The 19608-nt window shown below is 41.7% G+C and overlaps 1 protein-coding gene across 2 annotated transcripts in view; it reads left to right on the forward strand.

The window, feature by feature from the left end:
* gucy1b1 (guanylate cyclase 1 soluble subunit beta 1) overlaps positions 1 to 19608 on the forward strand; it is a 41160-nt gene that overhangs the window by 9725 nt on the left and 11827 nt on the right. For both annotated transcript variants that reach the window (XM_029673419.2, XM_029673418.2), the window contains exons 6-10: positions 1274 to 1504; positions 1743 to 1859; positions 2090 to 2223; positions 4042 to 4239; positions 11741 to 11978. In XM_029673419.2, the coding sequence (XP_029529279.1) occupies positions 1274 to 1504; positions 1743 to 1859; positions 2090 to 2223; positions 4042 to 4239; positions 11741 to 11978 (918 nt within the window). The remainder of the gene's footprint in view (positions 1 to 1273; positions 1505 to 1742; positions 1860 to 2089; positions 2224 to 4041; positions 4240 to 11740; positions 11979 to 19608) is intronic.

Consider the following 19608-nt stretch of genomic DNA (forward strand, 5'->3'; position numbering starts at 1 on the left):
AATCAGATGAACTTGTGGATACCATTTCTATGTCTCTGTGTTCAGTATGAATGAAGTTAAGAGTTAGTTCTGCAAGCCAATGCTAACTACACCTAGACCTAACTCTGGCACTGTTTTTTTGGGTGCCTTGGTGGGGGGATCTTGCCTTCAGTCCATAAATGGGACAGTGGTCGACTATTAAAATTCAGGAGTTGTTTGGGTCTTAGCAACTGCTAGGTGTTTGTCACCCACAGTGAGCATTTGTTGAGATGCTGGTGGGTTCTCTGTCGACTTGGGTCAGATGTCTATGGAAGGGGCAGAATGTTAGTACACCCAGAAGGTGACATAATGCAATTAACAAATAGCTAGTAGTTATAGTGTACGATAGTGTATTTTAAAGTGTCTAACCATTATTGGACTGATATGTGTGATGACAGTTTTAAGGCTAGGAGTATGTGAACAAGTTATTGATATCTGTCATTCTAATTTTCAAGCTAGGGATGTGTGAATAAGTTATGCACATTCTTAATAGCAAAGTTGTCCATGCAGCAAACACTAGGTGGAATTAGTATACACCATTGGTATCGACTTGGATAGTCCTTTCAAAAATCTTGTCTCTGAGCACTTACGATACCTCCTCATTTTCAGAGAAAGCCAACTCTACTATCAAACCTAATCATAATGCAGAGATAGAGATGTCAGTATGTATTTTTTCTCTTCCAGGCTCAGCGTAAAATTAAATGGGGGAGCTGAATTGACAGACCCTCCAAATGTGACACCAGCTTTTCTGGAAATGTTATCCGCCATTGCCACGGCAACCGTGTGCGTCAGAGTCAAGCCATTGACGTCAGTGTATAGACTTAAAAGGACTTGTTGTGGCCAGGCAGTAAACCTCACCAGAACATCACTGTGTTTAAAACCATCACACCAAACCTTAGATATTCATATAAAGACATACAGTATTTCGATGCCTATGTGTTTACCAACCACCCACCGGTATCTCTTACATTATCTCTTGCCATAATGGGTGGACGGACTGGTGGCCATTTTGAGTGTCCCCATAAAGTAAAGCAGGATATAAACACAGGAGCATGCACTCTGTGTTTATATCCTGCTTTACTTTATGGGGACACTCAAAATGGCCACCAGTCCACCCATTATGGCAAGAGATAATGTAAGAGATACCGGTGGGTGGTTGGTAAACAAATAGGCATCGAAATACTGTAGCATGCACTCATTCTAATTTTATGGTTGTACCTTCCTCCCTTTATGAAATCCATTCTTCCTTCACCAGGTGATCCAGCACAAGAGTGAGGAGTGTGACCACATTAAGTTCCTGATCGAGGAGAAGGACTCGGAGGAGGAGGCCTTCTATGAGGATCTGGACGGCTTCGAGGAGAATGGCACGCAGGAGACCCGGATCAGCCCCTACACCTTCTGCAAGGCCTTCCCCTTCCACCTCATGTTCGACAGGGACCTGATGCTCACTCAGTGCGGCAATGCCATCTTCCGTGTGCTGCCGCAGGTTTATGTCTATTTAGTTATAGGACGTTATGAGATTTTACGTGTGTAAGTAACTACTCTTATACTGCATTATGACTGCATTATAACTCAGTATGAGTGTGTTTATAATGCATTGCAGATATGGGCTTCACAGGTAGCCTGCAGTTATAATGCATTATGATGTGGTTGTAATATATTGTAAGACTTGTCATTAGCATGTATGACCCACTTATGAAGTGTTTTGCTGGTGTATTCCTTAGCTCCAGCCGGGCATCTGTAACCTGCCCTCCGTGTTCTCTCTGGTGCGTCCACACATAGACTTCAGCTTCCAAGGCATGCTCTCCCACATCAACACTGTCTTCGTTCTGCGAAGCAAGGTACGCCAAGAATACTCACTAATTAAACATTTAGCTTTTTAATTTAACGTTAAAATTACATCAGAAAAATAATAATACAAAATAAAATAGAAAAACTGGATAGAAAGCTGCATTTAAATTTTCTGTGTCCTGGCTGCTTGTGTGTTTGTCTGTGCTTGCATGTGCATGCATACATACATGTGCGTGTGATTCTGTCTGTTTGTGTGTGCATGTGTATTACGTCCTTCCAGGAGGGCCTCTTGAACGTGGAGACTTCAGAGAACGAGGACGAGCTGACTGGTGCTGAGATCAGCTGTCTGAGGCTGAAGGGACAGATGATCTACCTGCCCGAGGCGGAGAACATCCTCTTCCTCTGTTCTCCCAGGTTCTGCCGCTGTGGAATTAGAAAACTATGTGCTGTCCGAAGGTTGTGTCCCAATCACAAATGGCACCCTTTTCCTTACATAGTGCACGGAAAGCTTAAAGATCATGTCGGTTTTCTGAGAGTGCGAAACGTCATTGGTTCCAGATCATTTGTCTGTTTCAGTCTGTCTCTCCCTTCCTGCTGCTGTGGCGTTAGACAAAGACTATGTGCTGTTCTAGGATGCGTCCCAAATGGGCACATGGAGCTCTGGTCAAAAGTAGTGCACTATGTAGGGAATAGGGTGCCATTTGGGATTTAGTCTTAGCTTTCGGGTGGATGGCTGTGCTGGATGGATGCCGTGGGGTGGATGTCTCTTGGTTGGTGTGTGAAACCTAATTGGATTCAAAACCACAGCTACTGTAGTGCAGCAGGTGGTCTGGCCTTAGAGGGCCAATCTACAGTTGAAACAATAACAAAGTGACACCCCGCCTTTGTTTTGGTAAAAAGCTGAGGGATGGGTCTGGAAAAATGTAACTACTCTCAGATTCATAGACAGAGCTATGGATGCAATGACTGACCAACCATTAAAGTAAAACAAGGTTCTATTTGGGTTCTGACAGGGTGTCACAGCTGAACTAAGCTCATTAGGAATGTATAAGTGATATTCTTCAAGAATCAATGGGTGTATGTCTCAAACAAGCTGTTACTGTATTTAGTCCACATCATAATGAGCATCTTATAAGACAGGCTAATGAAGTCTAACAATGCAGTACATTTAGTTTAAAAAAAACACATTTTCTGGTTGAAAACGGCCTGTTGGTAATAGTCATATACACCATTTCTAGTCCCAGAAGTGACTAAAAAGTGTAAATAGGATAACTTAAGTAATAAAGTCAGTATTTTCCCCCCAAAAATGTCAGAGGGTTGGGTTTGATTTTAAGTTATGCCCACAAACTGACCATGTTGGATATCTCTATGGGGCTAGTTACGGACCGTCAATAAATTACATCATTTATATGGGACAATATGTTGACATTTCAATAGTTCCACATTTTAGTGATGTAAAAACCTCAAACCAACTATAAATTGTACAAATTCATGTAAAATATTGAAAGCATTTAATAAGAAACCTAAAAGGTGTAACATGAAAATATTGTCCCATGCCAACCAGAAGCATTGGTTGGCATGGGTTAGATGTCCTTTCAAATCAATGAAGGGAAGTGAACAAGTTCACACAGATAATTGGAACACACACCATGTACCTGGTAAAACCTTATTTCTATCAAGTGATCATCTCGAGAAAGTAGTGTCCCTGCATGGTGCCAGCAGGTGGTGAAACAACATTGGTGTTGTCGTTTACAGAAGGAAAGACACTTGACTTTTTCACCAGTGACTATCAGTTTGGCCCTGTTCAGTCAGTCTTGCAAGTCATTACAGCTGAATATTATGTCTAGATCAGAGAGCGTGGCATCTAGAGTGCATTGTGTCTGTTCGACCTTTCATTGAAATGTGTTTGATTGAAGTTTATTGAAAGTGATTACGATGAGAGAATTGAGCTCTTGATACTGGACAAAGGGATAGAAAAATATAGTAACTTGCTCTCCTGCGTTCATAAGAGGACAAGCCTTTATGATGTGTCTTTATGTATAACATTCTCAATTGACCCAAATTACTTATTTAGTCAATCATTATAAGATGATAGTTATTATAAGTGGGGTAACATGCTAATCATAATGCATTATATGTTGTGCCCTGCTGATCACGGCCCCTGTTGAGTTGCGTTCAGCCACTGTTTAGTGTTCGGCCTCTGATGATGCGTCACCAACATTGTGTGTTCAGTGTGATGAACCTGGATGACCTGACGCGGAGAGGCCTGTACCTGAGCGATATCCCGTTGCACGATGCCACACGTGACCTGGTTCTGCTGGGAGAACAGTTCCGTGAGGAGTACAAGCTGACCCAGGAACTGGAGATCCTGACTGACCGTCTGCAGCACACCCTCCGGGCCCTGGAGGATGAGAAGAAGAAGACGGACAGGTTCGTAGACTCCCGACCCATCGCCCTGACCCTCATAATTTGATAGAGTCCTTCACCCATTTCCATTTTTTTACGTAAAGGGATGGTTCATTCCAAATAGAATTTCAGCTGTGTTGAAGTCTTTGGTGTAGCGGTCTAAACTCCCGACTCCGACCACATACTCATTTTACATTAGAGATTCTTCAAATTACCCACCCTTTGCCTTGATGACAGCTTTGCACAGTCTTGGCATTCTCTCAACCAGTGTTATTTTATAGTTTTTATGTCTTTACTATTATGCTACAATGTAGAACATAGTACAAATAAAGAAAAACCCTGGAATGAGTAGGTGTGTCCAAACTTTTGACTGGTACTGTATGTCAAATCCAAAGTCCAATTTTATTAACCATTTAGGTAAAAAAAACTGGATCCATGAAATTCTAATCTGACACCAACAGAACCCGGCCATAACTTTTTAAAATTTTTATTCCCGGTCCAATACGGATCAGAGGTGGACCAGATCCGACCCACAATATGTCCGAAATGAGGGAGAATCTGATCCAAATTGGTTAATGTCGGTATCAAACCCAAATGGATCCAAAAGAGAAAAAAAATGCAGCTTTATTGATGTGCAAGCTAGTAGAATTGTTTTGACTTGTGTGGCGGGCAGTGAACGTTAATGTATATCATGCATTTTCTGTTGTAGGCCTATCTAAAATAATTTAGTTATTTAGTATTTTCATAAATGACATCCCTAATTTAAAATGTCAACACAAGAAGAAGGGAAGGGGTGTGTGACGAAGACGCGCTATAGGAGCGTCTCTCTCCAGAATGCGCTTTCTGTCTCCTGCTAGTTTGTGCACATTCATTGTTTCATGGTGTGAATTGTTTGCCCTTTGTTTGTTCATGTTTATTTTGCTTGAGCACTCATAGAAGTACCTGGCCTGATGTGCACAAGTGTAGGCCTATAAAAGTTTGCCTTTGAGAATATCTGATATTATTTTTTTCCATCACCTCACACAGTCAACAGAGTGTTTTACATCCATTGCGAATGACAATAGTTCATCTCTGTATTTGTAACATCTTTCCAAAATCTTCCTGATAGGCCTAAGTAACCACTGCACCTCGGTGGGCTATAGCAACATTTTGCTGTGTCTGTTCCGAGCTCCTTGGCATGGGAAACAGTGAGTGCCCAGTTGAAACAATGTTGCAAGTTTACAATAGGGAGAGCTCAAACCAGACCGAGAGAAGCAGACAGGCGGAGCATTAAGAGATTAATGCTATTGACTGAACCAACTGCCATGTGTAGCAAATGTTATTTATAGAGGATATTTATTTTCCTCAGGATACTTTTTTCTTCAAATATAATTTAGGAATTTTCAGGCAGATCCGAGCTCAGTAGCCACCTAGTTTGATCCAATCCGGCTTCCAAGGGTCAACTACAGAATTTTGGATCCGACATGTTTGCATACCAGATCGGATCTCAGGTTATCGGGTTTGTGTATATCGGTGAAGACCTCTATGTCAAACCACAAACAAATGTCATATTTGTACCTACTAGGCTACTTCTCCGCAGTGGACGTTCTGTCTGGTAGTTGTATGATTTGCCTCTGTCTACTCGGTGGCTCAACAACCTTTCACTGTAACCCAAACACAGCTTCCTCGGTGGCAGCTGTTTACAAAGGGCCCATATATTATTGTTCACCCATCCCCCACACCACTATTTCTCCCAGAGAGAGAGAGAGAATGCCTCCAGCAGCTTTGACTGCGATTTAAAGTGCTTTGTGAGGAGGGTGAAAGGTCAAAAGAACAGAGGTCAGGAACGTCGACCACAGTCAGACAGACAACCGCGCGTCCGTACAGTAAACACTGGCAGGTTTTTGTGCTAGCGAACCGAACCGTACTTAAAGTTCCCTTGGTTGGAGTGAGGTTTCGCACAGACGCACGTGCACATTGACAAACACACCTACGGTCACGGCCTCTAACACACATATACACATGTGCTTACACACACACACACACACACACACACACATCTTTATTTTAGTGACATTTCTGTAGTTTTTGTAGAGTAAGAATTTTGACCATTCAAAATCCTATTTTCCCTAACCATAACCTTAAAACTAAACCTAACCCTTAGCCTAAACCTAACCTTAACTCCCCCCAAAAAATGACCACTAAACATTAACCATGACCTTAACCCCTAAACCATACACCTAACCCTTAAGCTTAACTATACTGTACAAACACACACATACACACACTGTTAAGCCTGCTCTAGATGTAGGGCCGGACTATGGCATTTGCGGTCTGGGGTCCCCCTCCCAAGAGAAAATGTTGCAGTCTTAAAGCAAATTTCCTGCAATTCTATACTTTTTGCCATGGGGCATTGAAAATAATTGCTGTTTTATAGTTAATCTCATGCTTTGGTTCACATTTTGCCATGAGGCTCAGAGAACATTTAGCAATTTTCAAGCTAATGTCCTGTTATTCTACACATTTTGCTATCATATGCTTTCTGGATGTCGGGGGTACGTGCCCTGCGTGCGAGTTTGGTAATCCGGCCCTGTGTAGCACCCTATCTTCTTATTGGGAAATGCTTTCTCTCTTGGCCATGGTGGGGTTTCATTAATATTCTTCATGTAGTTCTGAGGTCTGAGTATGCCTCAGGAGAGGACTCAGGTCCACTACGTTTGATTGGAATTCAAAGCTCTCTCATTTTGGTAGACTGTATTGTAATGTACACTGATCGCTTTCTCAAAGCACATTTTAGAGGTATGCAATTGGGTGGTGATGAAAGTATAAGACGTGTAATTTGGCCTTTGAAATATGTTGCAAACAATGTCTTATTAGACTACTGTATATAATAGAAAGACGATTTAAGACGATTTGTCTAGGTAAAATAAAAAATAACAACGACGAAAAATCTAAAATGACGGAAGGAGATTTTGCAGATTTTTACAGCATTAGAAAGATATCAGATATAGCAAAACATGATAGATGAATACATTTCCCACTCTACTTTTCATGGCACGGCACAGCAGTGGGTCAGCAACTTGGTGAAGACCGAATGTGGCTCCAGGGCTAAATTAGTTTGACACCCCTGCTTCAGACATATCCCTGGGTTGTGTTACTTTCTTTGTGGTGTTTCAGAGAATACTTTTAGAGTGCCAGTGTAGAGAGGTATTTGTATGCACCATGTGCCCTGCCATGCTGATACATCATTTATGACATTTCCCATTGGTAGACACAGATGGTAATGCTTTAGTCAGTTACCATGGCTACCACACCCTGCCTGTTCGAGACCAGCTTGTGTAAAGACTTGAGTGAAAAGGGTGAGGTTACCAAAGGGTGTATGAGGTGATGTGTAATGGGAGACCATTAAAACATCGATGGGGTACTCATACCCTGTATATTATATACAATTATGCAGTATATTTATGTTTTTCATATACATACTGTTTATTTAATTTGTTAATTAATTAGTTACTTCATTATAAACAGTTACAGACCTAAACCAACAGAATATAGGCCTACTAAACTGATACAATTGTTTATATTTTCTTGCTCAACTACCAATGACCTAAAACACAACACACATTTAAAAGCATATTAATATACACTGAGTGTACAAACATTAAGAACACCTTCCTATTATTGATTTGCACCACCCCCTTTTGCACACTGAACAACCTTCAATCAAATCAAATTGTATTGTATTGGTGCAGTAATATCTAACAATACACAACAAAACACACATATCTAAAAGTAAAAGAATGGAATTAATAAATATAGAAATATTAGGACAAGCAATGTCAGAGTACAGAGTATGTGTGTGTGTGTGTGAGATGGGATGTATAGACATTATGGACAGTATATGGATAGGATATGTAGTATGATGGATAGGATTTGTAGTATATCTGAAAAATAAAATCTGGACCCTCTCTTTCTCAAATTATCAGCCGAAATTGTTGCAACCCTTATTTACTAGCCTGTTCAACCTCTCTTTCATATAGTCTGAGATCCCCAAAGATTGGAAAGCTGCCGTGGTCATCCCCCTCTTCAAAGGGGGAGACACTAGACCCAAACTGTTATAGACCTGTATTCATCCTGCCCTGCCTTCCTAAAATCTTTGAAAACCAAGTTAACAAACAGATCACCAACCATTTTGAATCTCACCGTACCTTCTCCACTATGCAATCTGGTTTCCGAGCTGGTTATGGGTGCAACTTAGCCACGCTCAAGGTCCTAAACGATATCATAACCGCCATCGATAAAAGACAATGCTGTGCAGCCGTCTTCATCGACCTGGCTAAGGCTTTCGACTCTGTTAATCACCGCATTCTTATCGGCAGACTCAATAGCCTTGGCATCTCAAATGACTGCCTCGCCTGTTTTCCGGACCTCTGGCAGTCTCTATAGGGGTGCCACAGGGTTCAATTCTCGGGGCGACTCTTTTCTCTGTATATATCAATGATGTCGCTCTTGCTGCTGGTGATTCTCTGATCCACCTCTATGCAGACGACACCATTCTGTATACATCTGGCCCTTTTTTGGACACTGTGCTAACAAACCTCCAAACGAGCTTCAATGCCATACAACACTCCTTCCGTGGCCTCCAACTGCTTTTAAATTCTAGTAAAACTAATGCATGTTCTTCAACCGATTGCTGCCCGCAACCTCCCGCCCGACTAGCATCACTACTTTGGACGGTTCTGACTTAGAATATGTGGACAACTACAAATACCTAGGTGTCTGGTTAGACTGTAAACTCTCCTTCTTCCAGACTCACATTAAGCATCTCCAATCCAAAATTAATTCTAGAATCGGCCTCCTATTTCACACAAAGCCTCCTTCACTCATGCTTCCAAACATACCCTCGTAACACTGACTATCCTGCCAATCCTTGACTTCGGCGATGTCATTTACAAAATCGCCTCCAACACTCTACTCAGCAAACTGGATTTAGTCAGTCACACTGCCATCCGGTTTGTCACCAAAGCCCCATATACTACCCACCACTGCGACCTGTATGCTCTCGTTGGCTGGCCGTCACTACATATCTGTCGCCAAAAACCCACTGGCTCCAGGTTATCTATAAGTCTTTGCAAGGTAAAGCCCTATCTCAGCTCACTGGTCACCATAGCAACACCCACCCGTAGCACGGGCTCCAGTAGGTATATTTCACTGGTCATCCCCAAAGGAAACACTTCCTTTTGCCGCCTTTCCTTCCAGTTCTCTGCTGCCAATGACTAGAACACATTTTAAAAATCACTGAAGCTGGAGTCTTATACAGTGGGGCAAAAAAGTATTTAGTCAGCCACCAATTTGTGCAAGTTCTCCCACTTAAGAAGATGAGAGAGGCCTGTCATTTTCATCATAGGTACACTTCAACTATGACAGACAAAATGAGAAAAAAAAATCCAGAAAATCACATTGTAGGATTTTTAAGGAATTTATTTGCAAATTATGGTGGAAAATTTGTATTTGGTAGCATTGCCTTTAAATTGTTTCACTTGGGTCAAACGTTTCAGCTAGCCTTCCACAAGCTTCCCACAATAAGTTGTTGTCACGCCCTGACCATAGAGAGCCCTCGGGGTTCTCTTGTTTTGGAAGTGCACCAGTCCCTCCTGCAGCAAAGCACCCCCACAACATGATGCTGCCACCCCCATGCTTCACGGTTGGGATGGTGTTCTTCGGCTTGCAAGCCTCCCCCTTTTTCCTCCAAACATAACAATGGTCATTATGGCCATACGGTTCTATTTTTGTTTCATCAGAACAGAGGACATTTCTCCAAAAAGTACAATCTTTGTCCCCATGTGCAGTTGCAAACTGGCTTTTATATAGCAGTTTTGGAGCAGTGGCTTCTTCCTTCATGAGCGACCTTTCAGGTTAACTGGCCATGGCTCGGGTGGCTGAGCTCCTTGATGATCTTCTTGGCCTTCTTGTGACACCGTTTGCTGTAGATGTCCTGGAGGGTAGGCATCGTACCTCGGGTAATCCGTTGGGCAGACCTCACTATCCTCTGGAGATCCCTGCGGTTGGGGACAGTGCAATTGCCGAACCAGGGAGTGATACAGCCCGACAGGATGCTCTCAAGGTGCATCTGTAAAAGTTTGTGAGGGTCTTAGGGGCCAAGCCAAATTTCTTCAGCTTCCTGAGGTTGAAGAGGCTCTGTTGCGCCTTCTTCACCACACTCTATGTGGGTGGACCATTTCAGATTGTCAGTGATGTGTATGCCGAGGGACTTTAAGCTTTTCACCTTCTCCGCTGCGGCTCTGTCTACGTGGATGGGGATGTGCACCTTCTGCTGTCTCCTGAAGTCCACAATCAGCTCCTTTATTTTGTTGACATTGAAGGAGAGGTTATTTTCCTGGCACCGCTCTGCCAGGGCCCTCACCTCCTCCCTGTAGGGTGTCTCGTCGTTGTTGGTAATCAGGCCTACAAACTTGATGATTGAGTTGGAGGCGTGCGTGGCCACTCAGTCTTGGGTGAACAGGGAGTACAGGAGGGGGCTGAGCACACACCATTGTGGGGCCCCGATGTTGAGGATCAGCGTAGTGGAGGTGTTGTTGCCTACCTTCACCACCTGGGAGCAGTACATCAGGAAGTCCAGGACCCAGTAGCACAGGGCAAGGTTCAGACCCAGGACCCCTAGCTTAATGATGAGCTTAGAGTGTACTATGGCATTGAAGGCTGAGCTATAGTCAATGAAAAGCATTCTTACATAGCTATTCCTCTTGTCCAGATGTGATAGGGCAGTGTGCAGCGTGATGGCGATTGCATCATCCTTGGATTTATTGGGGCGGTATGCAAATTGCAGTGGGTCTAGGGTGTCGGGTAGGGTGGAGGTGACATGATCCTTAACAAGGCTCTCATTGAAGCAAGTGGGGACAGCAGACTGGGATAGGGAGAGATTGAATATGTCAGCAAACACTACAGCCAGCTGGTATGTCCATGTTGACTCCAATGCTTCCCATAGCGGTGTCAAGTTGGCTGGATGTCCTTGGGTGGTGGACCATTCTTGATACACACAGGAAACTGTTGAGCGTGAACAACCCAGTAGCGTTACTGTTCTTGACACAAACCGGTGCGCCTACCATACCCCGTTCAAAGGCACTCTTTTGTCTTTCCCATTCTGGATGTCACAAACACAAGAATCATTCTGGAATCTGTATCCTCCCCTTCATCTACACTGATTGAAGTGGATTTAACAGGCGACATCAATAAAGGATCATAGCTTTCACCTGGTCAGTCTATGTCATGGAAATGCAGGTGCTCATAATGTTTTTTACACTCAGTGTATATGCAATTTAGCAGACACTTTTATCCAAGCGACGTACAGTCGTGTATACATGTACCTATGGGAGCCCTCTTGAATCGAACCCACAATCCGGGCATTGCAAGCACCATACTCAACCAATTGAGCCATACAGGACCACAATCAGTATTACAGGGGATTTTGGGGGGGGGAATAAAAACAATAATCTATACGAGATGTTTTCTTTTCACTTTTCTTTAGATTGCTCTACTCAGTCCTGCCACCATCGGTGGCCAATGAGTTGCGCCACAAGCGTCCAGTCCCTGCCAAACGCTACGACAATGTGACCATCCTCTTCAGCGGCATTGTGGGATTCAACGCCTTCTGCAGCAAACACGCATCAGCTGAGGGTGCCATCAAGATAGTCAACCTGCTCAACGACGTCTACACCCGATTTGACATCCTGACCGACTCGAGAAAGAACCCCTACGTGTACAAGGTTTGAAGGGATATTTTCTTATTTTTATTTACAGATAAAATTGAAACATTGACACATTGAATGTGCAACAGTCAGATGCATTGCACCATTATCACACCTTATACCATGGCATTGTTAGTTGAATACTCCTTTCTGATTGATTTGAAGGGCATTCTAGAGCATTATTTCCCTATAACGCACAATATATTTGCACGGTAGAATTCAATGGCTATAGTTGAATTCGATTTTCATAATAGCAAGCTAGGACTGATGGTTTGGTTAGCTAAACTATTAACTATGTTTGGTTACCCTGGCAACTAGTGTAGCTATATGGTAAACTTGCTAGCTACTTCAGTGGATGTTGAACACATTTCTACCACCAACTGAACACATTTCTAGACATAATCAACTCGTGGCTCTATGCATTCTCTGGATAATATTGTGGAAGGTCCGTGGAAGGTCAGTGGAAGGTCAGTTCCACTCCGCTAGTGCGTCGTTGAACACACCTTCCATGTCGTTCATTATTTTCCATAGAACGCATAGCCCCTCGTTGTTTATCCTTTACTTAGCTTAGGCTAATTTTGTCACTAGGTGCTTGACCTTTCGCTACCCTCACATAAATGAATTGGACAACACACTACTGAAAACCAACAGGTATAAGACATTATGAGGACTTATAACATGCTTATGTAAAAACATTTATAAAGAATTATACCAATTGGCTTTATGTAAAACATATCTTCTGATATGTACCGCACATAAAAATCTTGTAACCCTCTACTCTAAGCCCTGACTAAGGGGGGGGGGTGAAACATTGCATTTTGCAGTACTTCTATTAGCCAATACAAACACTTTGAATAACAGATTCACTACATGGAACAATAGATAGTCCCACAAAAAAGCAAAAGGAAGTTTGTTCTGAAGTGTCTGTCCTATATTTGAAAGATCAGGAAATTATATAAAATAAAATGACATGTATTTATCCCCTTATTTTAGGCACTAAACTGTCTCCATATACAGTGAGCACCATAATTCATTGGACAGTGACCATTTTTTTTGTTATTTTGGTTCTGTTCTCTAGCAGTTTGAGTTTGAAAGGATACAATGAGGGTGAAGTGCTGACTGTCCACTTTAATTTGAGGGTATTTTCATACATATCGGATGAACCGTTTAGAAATTATATAAACTTTTGTCCATAGTCCCCCCCCATTTTCGGGCATCAAAAAACATTGGACAGTAACATAATGTAGAATAAAGTAATCATTGTTAATATTTGTCGCATATCCTTTGCATGCAATGACTGCTTGAAGTCTGCGAAAAAATGGTAACTGTCCGATTAATTATGGTGCTCACTGTATACTTCCATAATTTGTTTCAACGGGTACCGGGGACCTTCAGATGAGTCTTGCGTCCTAGAGAACAACATCGTGTTCGTGAGAGTCTCAGCTTTCATATTAGTGTGTAGCCCAAACCATTCTAATGCTACATATGTTTTCGTGAGAATACTGATTTTTGGGATGTCTCATGGTCTTACAAACACCGTCTAGCTCTTTCACCTTTCACCGCAGATACAGAAGAGTGATATTAGCGGATGCAGTGGATTGAGGCGCAGCCCATGCAAAAAACAGGATTTTGATGGAGATTGTTTTAATTGTTAATGTTAATTGATGTTAATTCAATTTCCATGGCGGCGTGGAAATTGTAGGCTAAGGGTTCAATTACTTTTAGATACTAATCAGTGTAATCAATGTACAGTATAAGGCTGTATGAAAAATAGCATGTTCTATAAACATTTAGATTAAAGATATGCTTTCATTATGTAAATCAAGTCCATTTTAAGCTTCAGTTTATGTTGCAGAATGGTTGGTTGAGATTAATCGGAATCTGTGGTATACAGTATTTTCTCAACTAAACAGGGCAATCTGCAGTTGTTGCATCCATTTTTAGACTTTTTATTTTAATGGTATATACCCATTGATTCTTGAAGAATTTTACTTACAGATTCCTCAGGAGCTTAGTTCAACTGTCGTACCCTATCAGAATCCAAAATATAAGTTTGTTTTATCTCCTTTGTTTGTAAACAATGTTAATGTGAAAAAAATACTGTATAGCCTTAAAACATGGTTAAAACTATAATGTTGCTATAATGGATAGTCAGTCCTTGTATCCATAGCTCTGTCCATGAGTGTGAGAGTGGTTACATTTCTCCAGCCCCATCCCTCAGCTGTTTACCAAATCAGTGGCTGTGTGTTTTTGTTCGAACTGCAGATTTCTCCTTTAATAGTAGCACCAATTCAACCTTTTTCGAATGTCGTATTGTCACACAAGTGTGATGTACTGTAGAATTGATTCATTTGAATGTTTCTCTATTCAAAAGCCTCACTGGGTAAACTTCACTTTAAAACCCCATTTTGTTTTTGAGCAAAATGTTATAGTCGTCGTCACTGGGCACTTTAGGCTTTCAGACAAGAATGCACTTTAAGAAGTCAAACAAACCTTACTACATCCAAGGGAAGGACTTCAGCACTGGGTCACCAAAAGAAGTAATATTTACGCTACCAACCTCAATGACTAGGTGGTCCAAGTTGTTATCTGGCTCCGAAGAGCCTTGAATGTCTATAAGCTGACGTAAGTGTTTAAGTGTTTGTGTCGAGATGTTTCAACTGCAGGGCATTTGCCTGAAGTTAAAAGAACTGCCATTATCACGGTCTGCTCCTGAAGGGGTCTGAGTTGGGCTAGATGAGCCCAAAAGGGTAGTATCTTAAAGAAATACTACTGTAAATTGCACTATCATGATAGTTTTTTGCTCTGTACTGTGCTTTATCTTGAACACTTGACTATTGACATGCACACTTGAGGATTGTATTAACAGTGGACTTACTAAAAGATTACAATAATGCGTGTAGTATTATTTTAAACACCTCACATCCTTTTAACACAAATACCCACTAACATACAGGTAACTGCCAAAATAAGGAAACACCAACATAAAGTGTCTTAATAGGGCGTTGGGCCGCCACTAGTCGCCAGAACAGCTTCAATGCGCTTTGGCATAGATTCTACAAGTGTCTGGAACTCTATTGGAGGGATGTGACACCATTCTTCCATGAGAAATTCCATCTTTTGATGGTGGTGGAAAACGCTGTCTCAGGCGCCACTCCAGAATCTCCCATAAGTGTTCAATTGGTTTGAGATATATACAGTGCCTTTAGAAATTATTCACACCCCTTTACTTTTTCCACATTTTGTTGTGTCACAGTCTGAATTTAAAATGGATTAAAGTGAGGGTTTCTTGTCACTGGCCTAGACCCTATAATTTAAAAGTGTAATTTTCTTTTCAAACTTTGGCAAATTAATAAAAAATGAAAAGCTGAAATATCTTGAGTCAATAACTCTTTTGCTATGGCAAGTCTAAATAAGTTCAGGAGTAAAAATGTTCTTATGTTGCATGGACTCACTCTTTGTGAATAATAGTGTTTAACATGATTTGTGAATATCTCTGTACCTCACACAAACAATTATCTGTAAGGTCCCTCAGTCGAGCAGTGAATTTCAGACACAGATTCAACCACAAAGACCAGGGAGGTTTTCCAATGCCTCGCAAATAAGAGCACCTATTGGTAGATGGGTAAAAAAAAGCAGACATTGAATATTCCTTTGAGCATGGTGAAGTTATTAATTATACATTGGATGGTGTATTAATACACCCAGTCACTACAAAAATACAGGCATCCTTCTTAACCTCTCCAGGATTTCACCATGAGGCCAACGGTGATTTTAAAACAGTTACAGAATGGAAGCAGAAGTGGAAGCAGAAGTGCGGAGGTGTGTGTTTCCTGATTAACGACTCATGGTGTAATTGTAGTAACATACAGGAACTCAAGTCCTTAACCTCTTAAGTCGACCCTCTACTTTTTTGAACATTCTGTTAAAAATCGCGCAACATTTCAGTGCCCTGCTACTCATGCCAGGAATATAGTATATGTATTTGCTTAGTCTGTGTGGATAGAAAACACTCAGACGTTTAAAAAACTGGTTAAATCACTGCTGTGGCTTTACCAGAACGGCATTTACATCGAAAAGCACAGGAAAAACTGATCACTGAAAATGGGAAAATATATCCATGCGCTACTTGAACCCATTGATAAAGGTGAACCACAATTAATTGACTGAGGTTGCAGTACCTACAGCTTCCACACGGTGTCTAGAGTCTTGTCATTTCCCTTCGAGTTTTTTCTTGGTCAAACACATGCAGGACACCGTATCTCCTCCGGTCTAGGACCGGACATTTTCGTTGAGTTTCTAGCCGGACATTTTTCCAGACGGACAGCTAATGATCTTTACATCGCCTCCTGATGAATTTTATCGCTTATTAACGTTTACTAATACCTAAAGTTGCATTACAAACGTATTTCGAAGTGTTTTGTGAAAGTTTATCGTCGACTTTTTGAATTTTAAAAAATGACGTTACGTTTTGAAACGATGTTTTTTTCGTTTATCACACAGTCTACATATAACGATATCTAGGCTTTATATGGACCGATTTAATCGAAATAAAGACCCAAATAGTGTTTATGGGACATCTAGGAGTGCCAACAAAGAAGATGGTGAAAGGTAATGAATGTTTTCTATTTTATTGTGCGGTTTGTGTAACGCCGAAATGCTAATTATTTTGTTTACGTCCCCTGTGGGTCTTTTGGGGTGTTGCATGCTATCAGATAATAGCTTCTCATGCTTTCGCCGAAAAGCATTTTAAAAATCTGACTTGTTGCCTGGATTCACAACGAGTGTAGCTTTAATTCGATACCCTGCATGTGTATTTTAATGAACTTTTGAGTTTTAACTAATACTATTAGCATTTAGCGTAGCGCATTTGCATTTCCAGAGCTCTAGTTGGGACGCAAGCGTCCCGAGTAGAAGCAACAGGTTAAAATAACTTCACTGGACTTTATGCGAACTGGAAAGCATATATCCTGAGGCTGCATTTATTGTAGCTGGGGATTTTAACAAAGCAAATTTGAGGACAAGGCTCCCGAAGATCTGTCAACATATTGACTGGAGGGCAGGTAAAACACTCAACCACTGCTATTAAAACTTCTGGGATGCTTACAAGGCCCTCCCCCGCCCTCCCTTTGGCAAATCTGACCACGACTCCATTTTGCTCCTCCCTTCCTATAGGCAGAAACTCAAACAGGAAGTACCCGCGCTAAGGACTATTCAACGATGGTCTGACCAATTGGAATCCACGTTTCAGGATTGTTTTGATCACGGGGATTGGGACATGTTCCTGGTAGCTTGCGAAAATAATTTAGATGAATACACTGAAACGGTGACTGAGTTTATCAGGAAGTGTATAGGAGATGTCGTACCCACTGTGACTATTAAAACCTACCTTAACCAGAAATCGTGGATAGATGGCAGCATTCACGCGAAACTGAAAGTGCGAACCACCAACAGTGTTGTTATTCACTAAGCAAGGCAATCAAACAGGCAAAACACCAGTATAGAGACAAGGTGGAGTCGCAATTCAACGGCTCGGACATAAGACGTAAGTGGCAGGCTCTATAGACATTCACGCACTACAAAATGAAAACCAGCCACCGCCGACACTGACGTCTTGCTTCCAGATGAGCTAAACACCTTCTTCACCCGCTTTGAGGATAACACAGTGCCACTGACGCAGCCCGTTACCAAGGACTGTGGGCTTTCCTTCTCCGTGGCCGACGTGAGTTAAACATGTTAACCCTAGCAAGGCTGTCCAGATGGCATCCCTAGCCGCGTCCTCAGAGCATGCGCAGACCATCTGGCTGGTGTGTTTACGGGCATATTCAATCTCCCTATCCCAGTATGCTGTCCCCACATGCTTCAAGATGGCCATAATTTTTCCTGTACCCAAGAAAGCAAAGGTAACTGAACTAAATGACTATTGCCCCCTAGTACTCACCTCTGTCATCATGAAGTGCTATGAGAGACTAGTCAAGGATCATATCACCTCTACCTTACCTGCCACCCTAGACCCACTTCAATTTGCTTTCCGCCTCAATAGATCCACAGACGATGCAATCGCCATCACTCTGCACACTGCCCTATCCCATCTGGACAAGAGGAATACCTTGGTGTTGGTGTTTTGCGACGTGTACTATTTAATGAAGCTGCCATTTGAGGACGTGAACTAGACACTCTAATGTACTTGTCTTCTTGCTCAGTTGTGAACCGGGGCCTCCCGCTTAGGGCTGGGCAATATGGACAAAATATCATATTATGGTATTTTCCAAATTTTTGACAGTATTTGACAGTATTTTATGTTTTTGATTAAAAATAAGTTCTAAATTTGTGTGTGGTGCGTGACCCTAGGGTGGTAACGCATATATTCTAAATTATTTCAATGAAGATACTGTTGCACAAACAACATGCTGATTTAGGCCTCCACCAGCACTATTATCAGGCTGAATTAGCTAGCTACGCTTGCTCTGACTCAGTATTTTTATTAGCTAGTTAGCTAGCCAGTCAACTAGCTAGCCAGCTAACTAGCGATTAGCATTAGTGGCTAACACGATTTGGCTTAACTTGCTAAAATAATACAAACTAGCTGTTTGCAGAAATAAGAAACACAAACTAATATTGTAATTATAGAACGCTTGTGGATTTATATTAAGATCAAATTGGGAACAACATTGTTGTCATCAACATTGTTGCATGTGCTACATTGACCATGGAGACTAAATGGAAGTGTCTCGTGGTGTTACATGTGCTGCATTGACCATGCAGACTAAACGGAAGTGTCTCGTGGTCAAGCAACAACAAATGCGCTCCTTGAGTGACAGGGGGTGGGACTAGGTCTGTGTGGAATGTGGTGTGGAGAGAGAGAGAGAGCAGAGATGATTGACTCAAGTAGCGGTGTAAACTATAAAAATGGACGTTACACACGGCGTATCACATTTAACAAACCAAACATTCAAATACCGTTATAGAAGGTAAAGTAAAAACCCAAACCGGTCTGTGCATCAATACCGGTATATAGTAAAATACTGTATACTGTCCAGCCCTACTCCCACTCCTCTTTCTATTCTGGTTAGAGACCGTTTGTGTTTTTCTGTGACTGGAGAAGTACGCAGCGTTGAACGAGATCTTCCGTTTCTTGGCAATTTCTCGCATTTCTCAGAACAAGAACAGACTGACGAGTTTCAGAAGAAAGGTCTTTGTTTCTGGCCATTTTGAGCCTGTAAACAAACCCACAAATGTGGATGCTCCAGATACTCAACTAGTCGAAAGAAGGCCAGTTTTATTGCTTCTTTAATCACCATCACAGTTTTCAGCTGTGCTAACATAAGTGCAAAAGGGTTTCCTAATGATCAATTAGCCTTTTAAAATGATAAACTTGGATTAGCTAACACAACGTGCCATTGGAACACAGGAGTGATGGTTGCTGATTATGGGCCTCTGTACACCTATGTAGATTATCCATAAACAAAATCTGCCGTTTCCAGCTACAATAGTCATTTACAACATTAACAATGTCTACACTGTATTTATGATCAATTTGATGTTATTTTAATGGAGAAAAAATTTGCTTTTCTTTCAAAAACACTGACATTTTTAAGTGACCCCAAACTTTTGAACAGTAGTGTGTGTGTATGTATACACACACACA

This window comes from Oncorhynchus nerka, linkage group LG11, assembly GCF_034236695.1.
Source record: "Oncorhynchus nerka isolate Pitt River linkage group LG11, Oner_Uvic_2.0, whole genome shotgun sequence".
Taxonomy (NCBI): Eukaryota; Metazoa; Chordata; class Actinopteri; order Salmoniformes; family Salmonidae; genus Oncorhynchus; species Oncorhynchus nerka.